The sequence below is a fragment of the Homarus americanus genome, unplaced genomic scaffold (genome assembly GCF_018991925.1).
Source record: "Homarus americanus isolate GMGI-L3 unplaced genomic scaffold, GMGI_Hamer_2.0 scaffold43152, whole genome shotgun sequence".
In the NCBI taxonomy this organism is placed as follows: Eukaryota; Metazoa; Arthropoda; class Malacostraca; order Decapoda; family Nephropidae; genus Homarus; species Homarus americanus.
The window spans coordinates 459,419-470,364 of NW_024720226.1; the positions used below are offsets into that span (position 1 = coordinate 459,419).

At 39.2% G+C, this 10,946-nt stretch overlaps 2 protein-coding genes across 2 annotated transcripts; one reads left to right on the forward strand and one right to left on the reverse strand.

Moving 5' to 3' along the window:
* Window positions 1–816: 816 nt before the first annotated feature.
* LOC121860463 lies at window positions 817–6,320 on the reverse strand (the record flags this gene model as incomplete). Its single annotated transcript, XM_042357623.1, is given in 3 exon segments — window positions 817–5,132; window positions 5,570–5,780; window positions 6,210–6,320. Coding segments are annotated over 3 exon segments (468 nt in total), but the record flags the coding sequence as incomplete, so codon positions are not given.
* A 3,584-nt stretch (window positions 6,321–9,904) lies between these two features.
* Window positions 9,905–10,375, forward strand: LOC121860459. The gene has a single exon (XM_042357615.1). It carries the CDS (start codon window positions 9,905–9,907, stop codon window positions 10,373–10,375), a length of 471 nt encoding a protein of 156 aa, XP_042213549.1.
* Window positions 10,376–10,946: the final 571 nt, after the last annotated feature.

The following is a 10,946-nucleotide window of genomic DNA, read 5'->3' on the forward strand; positions in this document are numbered from 1 at the left end:
GACATTTCACCATTTATACAAATTTCATGATATTAATTGTCGGGTCTTGCAATACGAAATACGAAATACTTTTACGGATCCAGGTACGGTTATCAACACATTCTTGGTAAAGTCGGAAATATCGTAGCCAGTGTATATAGTGAACGGTCTTTGTTCACACGAGGTCCACTTGGTCATAGTGAACATGCATAGTGAGCCACAAGATTCAATATGAAATATAACCTAAATTAACCAAACCTACCCTTAGATGGTTAACCTTGTATTGGGTGAGTTAGGTCTGGCTGGTTAATGTCAAGAGGTCATATAATAGGCTACATCGACTGTGCAGTGGTGTACTGTACCCGCCCCAGTAACAAAAATATAATGACAGTCGGACCCGTGTCGGTTGCTAGAGCCTTTAAATGAAAAACAAGTTACTCACTCATCCAAACGATTTGGTAAAGGATGAATCTTCAAGTATTTGTTATTGACAGAGTAAACATACTTAAGCTGTTGTTTCTAAAGTTACACTTAAGAAAATTTATCGCTACACTTCACTGACACTAAAAGCTCTCTACTAACACTTCTGGGTCTTACAACTAGCTTACACTGCTGCTTCACTCACTTGCACGTACAGTACATGTGTCACTTAATCATGGTAATATACTGAGAGCCAAAACACTATGTGAACTCTAGATAAGAAGCGTGTTTAAATTATCGGTTATAAAAGTCCTAAGTACATCTAAACACTGTTAATAAAACAAAGTCGCTCGAATTTCATTTATGTATCCGACGAAGAACTGATAGAGAGAAGGGGAGTGGATAGAGACAGACAGGTAGGCAGATATACTCTAATTGTTATCGAGAAGCGTTCCAAATACAAAGCATTTCCAAGAGCTATGATTCACAAGAATAATACACGCGTCAGTCAGTATTCACACGACGTATTTCCAGTACGAATTATACTCCAAAAATACATTATTTTCTGTTATTTATTTATTTCCCTAAAAATACTCCATCAGGGCAGACAGATATAATGAGAAGTACTGTATTCACTCAGTAAAGTATTCTTCATAGTATATAAGAATATACTGGAAAGTTTGAGCACCAAAACCCAACACATTACTGTTCAGTGTGTTCCGTGCTGAATGATGATGTTGAGAAGGATACATTAGTTTCCCTACAGAAATTGTGTAAATCGTTTTCTGAATATTTCCTGAGAAAGAAAACTAAAACAATTTTATCCTTAACTTTAAAAAATAAGTCAAATTTGTTTTCTTTTACCTAAATGTGTATCAAATAATTACATTAATAAATATAATTTCTCACTACATGTAAAATTTTATATTATACTCATAATTTTTGGCCTAAGTTTAATCTATTCACAATGCTTTTATTAATATAAAAAATTAACTTTTAGGAAGTATCTACAGACCGAGGTCCCGCCCTCAAATCTTTGCTAGAGTCAAATATACAAAGTCTGTTTACATAATAACCTCCTTGTAATGCCGAGGCCGGCTCGGTAATGAAACACATGGGCAGTCGGTGAAGTTCGGTGTGGATGGCTTGTGTCTGCCGTCATAAATGGTTATCTTGTACATCAGCTACACACGCTTGGCTCTCTAGCAAAAATAGATTGAGTGCTGTACATGGGTCAGTAGACACAGCCTAACTATTAATGTAACTGACGAGTCTTCTTCACTTAGAGGCATCATATTAAAGGCAAAATGTGATATTTCATCTACATAACGTCTATAAAGCGAGCTGGAGGGAAGGTGGTCCTCCCTGTGCGTGGTGACTTAAAAGGCATTGCGTGAATGGCTGGCCAACGGGAGACACGTAGGCAAAATCCACACACATGCGGGCATCCTTGTCCTGATTGGTTCGTGGCCACTATGAAATCAGATAGCATCAATCCTTATACAAGGTTTAGGTTTAATTTGGCATAAGTTTAAGTTTAAAACATGTTTAGTTAAACTAGATTTGAGGGGAATGAGGAGTGAGTGATATACATGGGTGACGTCATTGCTGCGTGGACCAATCAAGGCATGCCTTGCCCACATAGGCTCAGATTTGCAAAATCGACGGCGGAACTTCATATTTGGTGTGCCACACCTCACTTAGTTCGTCAGGTTGAATTCTTATCCAACTGTAGGAAGAAATTGTTCGGAAGCATTTTCTTGGCTTCAGATAAAGTGAGTGAGGTTCTGCTCCTGCACGACAGAGGATGCAGGGAAGGTACACACAGGGGACCCCAAAGGGAGTCATTACTTAACGCTCTCTCATTTTCCACAAATCTTGACCTCACTCACATCTGTTGGAACGGGCCTCTTTTTACCGTTCCTCCGTTTCTTATCTCAGCTTCTCTGACAACCAGGAGACAGCGCCTCCACTTGGGTCTTCATAACAACCCTTTAGTTTAAGCATGCAGTGGTCTCGCCCTGTAAGAGTAACAGTGGCGCCAGCTCATGTTCTCTTTGGGGAATATATTATTCTAGAGCTCGTATGATTCATTAACAGAGCTGCGTCGATTATATTAGAGATAAAATATTATTTATCACTGGTGGTAGACTGCTTACCGTGTTGTCTGACATATCTGGATGTAGAGGCATTTGAGCAGAAGGAGGTCTTTGTAAATGTCAGTTTCGTGTCTTCATTTGTGTCGAAAAGAAAGAAAAGTTCAACTGGAGGCCAGGGAAGATTTACAAATACTGTACGGTAATGGTGAAACTTTCGAACAGTTATTTTCCTTTTAAGATCTTTTTTTTTTAATCTTTGTCAAACAACATTATTTGAACGTACCCTTGATTACGTGGTCAGTTTATCTTGCTGTAGACCTCCCGTGAAACACAAGACACATGATCTCAGCTAATTATCAGTCACCGTAACTTTCACTAACAGAAATACTACCACAACCTTGACCTTGAGAGCTGAAGTAAACTTAGGTGACCAGCTCAGAGCTCAACAGGACAATGAAGCGTTGGCTGGGTAGGAGGGAGTGAGTTGAGCACCACGATGTGTTTCCTGTTACTATCTTCAACAGCTATTGTCAAACTCATTCGGTGTGATAAAAATAATCCTGCCGTGATGTAATCCTTCGGTTGTGTGTACGCAGAAACGTCCTGCGCGGAACACAACACATACACGTCTGTTATAGCGGATCACCATTAAACAAGGTAAGGTTAGGTAAGTTAACTCCTGTAGGAGAATCTTACATGCATAGGGTTGTTTTATACCACGCTTGTGTCTGTGAGAATTTTCTAACATGGCAAGGTACCGTGTGTGTTTCACTACAACATCCAGTCCAGGTCTTCAGATACATTTTTGTTTATTTCCGTGAAGGTTAAACAGAGCTTTTAGATATATCAGATGCCAGGTTGAAAAATCCAGAGGTTCGCGGTGACCAATAGAAGTTGGAGGGGTTGGCGGTGTTAATCGTGGTATGAAGACCTTGCTCTAGTCACAGGTGGCAGATGTAAGGAATCAGCAGAGGTTACCAGGACAAAGAACTCTTGCTATACGTCGACATGTAACATCTGTAGTTGTTAGCCAGATGATCTGGTCGATATTATAAACTTCCAGAGAGAGACAAACTATATTTTGCCTGACGTATAAACTATACTGTATATGTGCATTAGGATCGTCACAGCGAGTCGGGTACGTCACAGAACACTGTCACACTGAGTAAAGACATTGTGTTTTCTGCCGATCATTTCCAGGGAGACAGACAGAGTACAAGATACCTTTATCTCATCAGGAAACCGACACAGAGAGTCTGGACTGCTACAGATCAACTGCCTGGGTGATTTACTCCAGTTCTGTTGTTTATTTCCACTTATTATGGCGTCAGTGAAGGAAAATTGTAACAGGTGACAACTAATAAATTTCACACTCACTAAAACATACTAATTCGATAGGAATTATTCTGGTTACACTGAGGACACGACATCCCAAGGGTGTCTTGAGCGTTGGTCGTGTCTGGAGAGATTATGTCTTAAAAGCAAACTTTGGTCAAGATCATGTCCAGGTCATGATAAAAAAGAAAAGGGGAAATTCTTCTATTCATTTCCCTTTTTTTCATTCATAAAATTCAAATTATTCTTAGGTGTCTTAGTGCTATTTCAGGTTTATGATGTTTTCCTGTCTTATACATTGTCTTTCAGTACAGTAGTGTTAACAAATATATCCAAAATTTCTGAAGGTCAAGTTATACCTTCTCTAAGTTGGATCTTCAGTAAGTTACAAGATGAGCAGTTGTCAGTTTACCGGTAATAAAGAAAACGGCATTTTAGGTGAGAGTGGAAACTGAGCTAACTTGAGAGCTTATAACACCACTTTCCATACATGCTCGCCACACTTAAGAAAATCTAAATTGCCTTTCAAACAGCAAACTAGTTGGTTTTTTCTCTTGTGAAAATTTGTGATTCGGTATGTATGTATGTATGTATGGATGTATGTATGTATATATTTATATATATATAACCTACAGTATGTATATGTATATCATCTATAATACACAAAGAACAGAAGATAGAAAAGCTACCCTTCCTTCATAAAAAAATAAACTTACCCCCAATAGAAAACCAGAGGATTAAGATTTCTCCCTAAAACAACGAATGCTATTGTTTGCACCCCATCGTTAATGTGTTTACCACAATATCATCTTTTATTTTATGAGTGTGTTTCTGTTTTGAAGACCAATACAGATAATGAATGAAAACCAATTATAGGATGTGATGATTTGAGTTGATTTCTTGACGTCGAATATACAGAAGAAATGAAGGAATGGCGAACACCTGTGGTTAGGTTAGGTTACCTGTCCACCACACCTGTCGCATCTTCCTCAGGTGTTCACATTATATATGAAGCAATGACGAACTCCTGTACCCGTGGGATAGTTATGCACTACACCTGTCGCTTCAATGCTCATTTCATATTGGAGGACTGACGAACACCTGTGGCCGTAGATCATCTCCCAATTACACCTGTTATTTTCTCCCCAGGTGTTCACATCTGCGACAGCAAGGAGATCGAGGAGCGACGGACATCAGAGGCGGTGGGTTTCCTCTCCACCACCATGAACTCTACCTCTGGCCGGGACCGACTTATCCAGCAGCCAGCGATCAGACGGGCAGCCTCCTCGTGACTCTGACCTGAAGAACAACACCACAATACACCTGTAATATTTCGTTAATATTCATAGTTTCATAATTAATGTGAAGTGTTTTTAGTTTAGATAAATTACACCTCTGTTCAGTATTCTCAAAGCTCCATATATAAGATTTTTTACCCCAAACTGTGGATAGGGGAAGACATCCAGCCACGATAGTTTCAGTGTAATATTGTTAGCCATTTTGTCTGCCATCATTGTGTCGTGAGATGTCACTTAGATGCATTATCACATGATCAGCTGAGTTGAGGGATAAAACGTGAGAACCTTTGAGAGTCCAGAAATAATTACTTATTTCACGTTATTTACAGAGAAAGGAAGACAGGAATAGATAGTCAGACAGGGAAATTTATAGACAGAAGGAAACCGCCCATTATCCAATTTTAGGTCGAATACAGATAGACAGACATGAAGACTTACCGTCCAGTTTTTGGCCGTCCACAGCCAGTATAAGTTGGCCTACCCTCAGGCCTCCCGCCTCGAAGGCCGCCCCGTTGGCCGCTATGTTGATGACCCTGGGCAGCTTCTGCTTGGTGTCTGCCCCGCCCTCTATGGCGATGCCAAGGTTGGGTCGTGTCTTCTTCACCACTACCCGGAACCTGCCCAGACTGTCGCTCACCACCAGCGACGTCTACAAGAGGTAGAAAGGTATAGGAACAAGGCGATGACTACTACTACTACTACTACTACTACTACTACTACTACTACTACTACTACTACTACTACTACTACTACTACTACTACTACTATTATTATTATTATTACTATGTGGCCTCCAGCCTTCCCCACCCAACCAGCAAGCATGAGGATAGGAAACAATTATTTTCTTAATAGCTGCTACTGAGTTACAATATACTATTAAAAAGACTAACGTACACATACTAACAACCCTTTAAATCGTCTCATTTATAATGGTTATTTTGACTAAATAAAATGTTAAACAATAAAGGTGTTGGGAGTGAGTGTTGGGAGATGTGTGGACTTCGGTGTCTTGTGGTCGTAAAAGTTCCGTTCTCTCTATAATGTGTATGATATAGTTGTATTATGGTGTGGACATTACCCGTCTGTTTCTACACGCATAGGGTGGGTGAGTGTCCTCTCGCTTCTCGCTAGAGTTGGTTCTGGCTGGACTGGGTGATGAAGGTGCCGTTCCCCCGCTGCTCCCACACACCTGTAACATACAATAACACCTGTAACTTGGCGCCTTAACACATTCTAGTTAATATGATAAATATCTGTAGGTAGGTGATAAACGTTTGTTGGTTAATTTTTATTATTTTATTACTCTTATTTTATTTGTTATTATTATTTAGGCTTTATATTTAATACACTGATTACTTTCATTATTACGGCATTAAATCAAAGCCAATGTTCTTGTTTTTTCTACTTATGGATAAACACCGGTAACAAAGCCTAGTGACACAGCACCAAAAACCCACAGTTCGCGTCAAAACCCATAAGTGGCGAGTAATTAACATTGCAAAAGTAATTAAAATATTCTAAAAATCATTTGAATATTTTCTAAAAGCCATTTGAACAAGTTATAATCAAGATATCAAATTTTGGTTAACAGATCCTTAAGCAGCACATTCAGGAGTACCTATACTGAAATTTTGAACAAAATCCATTTTTTGGCCGAAAATGACAAAAATTGTAAGTCTAAAGCCTTAAACGATTTTTGGCCAGAAATGCTTTTTCTCTCTGAACTAAAATTTAATGTGCCTAACTATTTCAGTACATCCAGAAAAATACACAAGCACCAAGAAATGACCTCGAAAACCCATAAGTGGCGAGTAATTAGCATTGCAAAAGTAATTAAAATATTCTAAAAATGATTTGAACATTTTCTAAAAGCCATTTGAACAAGTTATAATCAAGATATCAACTTTTGGTTAATAGATCCTTAAGCAGCACATTCAGGAGTACCTATACTGAAATTTTGAACAAAATCCATTTTTTGGCCGAAAATGACAAAAATTGTAAGTCTAAAGCCTTAAAGGATATTTGGCCAAAAATACTTTTTCTCTCTGAACTAAAATTTAATGTGCCTAACTATTTAAGTACATCCAGAATAATACACAAGCACCAAGAAATGACCTCGAAAACCCATAAGTGGCGAGTAATTAGCATTGCAAAAGTAATTAAAATATTCTAAAAATCATTTGAACATTTTCTAAAAGCCATTTGAACAAGTTATAATCAAGATATCAAATTTTGGTTAACAGATCCTTAAGCAGCACATTCAGGAGTACCTATACTGAAATTTTGAACAAAATCCATTTTTGGCCAAAATACTTTTTCTCTCTGAACTAAAATTTAATGTGCCTAACTATTTAAGTACATCCAGAATAATACACAAGCACCAAGAAATGACCTCGAAAACCCATAAGTGGCGAGTAATTAGCATTGCAAAAGTAATTAAAATATTCTAAAAATCATTTGAACATTTTCTAAAAGCCATTTGAACAAGTTATAATCAAGATATCAAATTTTGGTTAACAGATCCTTAAGCAGCCCATTCAGGAGTACCTATACTGAAATTTTGAACAAAATCCATTTTTGGGCCGAAAATGACAAAAATTGTAAGTCTAAAGCCTTAAAGGATTTTTGGCCAAAAATACTTTTTCTCTCTGAACTAAAATTTAATGTGCCTAACTATTTAAGTACATCCAGAATAATACACAAGCACCAAGAAATGACCTCGAAAACCCATAAGTGGCGAGTAATTAGCATTGCAAAGGTAATTAAAATATTCTAAAAATCATTTGAACATTTTCTAAAAGCCATTTGAACAAGTTATAATCAAGATATCAAATTTTGGTTAACAGATCCTTAATTAAACACGTGTTATTTATCTGTTGTGGTAATTAGCCGCAGTTAATGTGGACAACCTGCTGTTTACGCCGTGCTGTTAACAAGCTTGTTTGGTCACGCGAGGTTTACATGATAAGTTAAGGAGAGAGAGAGAGAGAGAGAGATATGAACATACATTTTCACACACACACACACACACACACAAACAGACATACTTCTTTGTTTTATATAGATAGATTGTCTAATCATCACTACATATAACACCACCCATCATCACTACACATAACACCACCCATCATCACTACATATAACACCATTCACCATCACTACATATAACACCATCCATCATCACTACATATAACACTACCCATCATCACGACATATAACACCAGCCATCATCACTACATATAACACCAGCCATCATCACTACATATAACACCACCCATCATCACTACATATAACACCACCCATCATCACTACATATAACACCACCCATCATCACTACATATAACACCATCCATCATCACTACATATAACACCACCCATCATCACTACATATAACACAACCCATTATCACTACATATAACACCATCCATCATCACTACATATAACACCATCCATCATCACTACATATAACACCATCCATCATCACTGCATATAACACCACCCATCATCACTACATATAATATCATCCATCATCACTACATATAACACCACCCATCATCACTGCATATAACACCACCCATCATCACTACATATAACACCACCCATCATCACTACATATAACACTATCCATCATCACTACATATAACACCACCCATCATCACTACATATAACAATATCCATCATCACTACATATAACACCATCCATCATCACTACATATAACATCATCCATCATCACTATATATAACACCATCCATCATCATTACATATAACACCATCCATCATCACTACATATAACACCATCCATCATCACTACATATAACACCATCTATCATCACTACATATAACACCATTCATCATCACTACATATAACACCATCCATCATCACTACATATAACACCATCCATCATCACTACATATAACACCACCCATCATCACTACATATAACACCATCCATCATCACTACATATAGCACCATCCATCATCACTACATATAACACACACACAAACAAACAGACATACTTCTTTGTTTTATATATATAGATTATTATTATTACACACACACACACACACACACACACACACACACACACACATACGGGAAGTAGTCAATACTTTCGAGTTAGCCCAACTGCACACCGAGGCAGACAATCGCCAGCCCCGGAAAGACGCTGCACTAGATGTAGACTTGAGCAGTGTTACATGTGGACGACCCTGCCGGTCCCGCATCGGCCTCTCGAGCCACCTCAGAGCTTATCAATGATGGTGACATTATTTTATCATAGATGGATGATCGTCATACTCGATTTATAGTATTAACTTAATAGTTTAGTGGCGATGATTACAACCAAATTCCAACCTTACTAATGTTTCTTTTTTTTACATTACTCGGTCAATTTCTCTTTCTATATCATAAGCCTCATATCACATCGAGCTCACGAATACTTCCAACGATGGACTTATTTGATCTTTATCTGACTGAGACTTGCGAGGAGGTTAGGAAGGGAACCAAGAGAGGAGCCTCGCCGTCCTCCTCCTCCAGCCCCAAGATGATGAAACTCGTTTTGGCCAGCGAAAAACTCCAGGCCTTTGTTGTCCCCGTCCCCACCACCTCCCCCGTCCCCACCACCTCCACCTCCCCCGTCCCCACCACCTCCACCTCCCCCGTCCCCACCACCTCTCACACCCATACCCGTGAGAAGTCAGCCCCAGATGTAAAAGCTCTCCCTCAAATTTTATGGGAAAATCTCACTTATCACAAGAAAATTCGTAGCGGGATGCGGGGGAAGACGGCTCATTACCGCCTCACCCTAGAAAGTGGAGAGACAAGAAACGTCGTAGTTAAGAAACTCCACAACGGCACCCCGCTAACAGAAGAAGCAACCATTCTACAAGAGCTGGATGGGGCCGGGGGGGTTCCACTACTCTACGGCGTCACAACCAAGCCTTATGCCCTGGTGATGGATCTATGCCCCGGCATAACTTTCACTGAAGCTGTAATGAGGCTCAACAGAGATCAAATTAAATACCTCCACGATGAGGTCCTCTCAGCCATTACCCAGTTCCACGCCGCTGGATACAGCCATCACGATCTCCACGGCGATAATGTCATAATCAACACATCAACAAGCCCCATGGAATGTCATATAGTTGACGTCGGAGAAGCCGTAAAATTTTCCGGCGTTGCTGAGTTCGACCAAAAGATGAAGAATAAGGATTCCGCTTTCCTTCGCTGGCTAAACATGTGATATGTCAACGTTGATCTAAATCAAACCTGTATAAAACCCGAGCAAAACAATAAAATAGATACCAAAATAAATTGTTTACCTAAACCCTACACTGTTGCCAATCGCCACAAAACTAATTACAACTCTGACCCAACACACACACACACACACACACACACACACAAAAGAGGGCATGCAAGATTATTCTCTCCCCTTCTTACTCCACATACCAAGAAGCGCTCAACACACACTGACCCTCTCGGCTCTTTCTGACCATCACCACGACCTCACCTGCAAATTTGGTGAGAAGCTTCTGCACCATCCTCGACACCGGCTCCTACTACCGCCCGAGATCCCTAGCCCGAGAATTGCTGTTTCACACCACAACCGCATCCAGCCCATACGAGCACGTACTGATCGCTTCTCCCCACCTAGTTATTATATATCATATTTGTATCACTTATGTTACATGTATATTTGTCAATCAAGAGGCCTATACCCCAATTATGTAACTATATTTTTAGCCTTCCGGCTGCCATGCTCTTTCAATAAACCGTTAATTAATTTTTAATATTATTATTACACACACACA

What these genes read in the sequence shown, in the direction of transcription:
- LOC121860459 (XM_042357615.1), top strand. Translation starts at nt 9,905, where the DNA reads ATGCGGGGGAAGACGGCTCATTACCGCCTCACCCTAGAAAGTGGAGAG.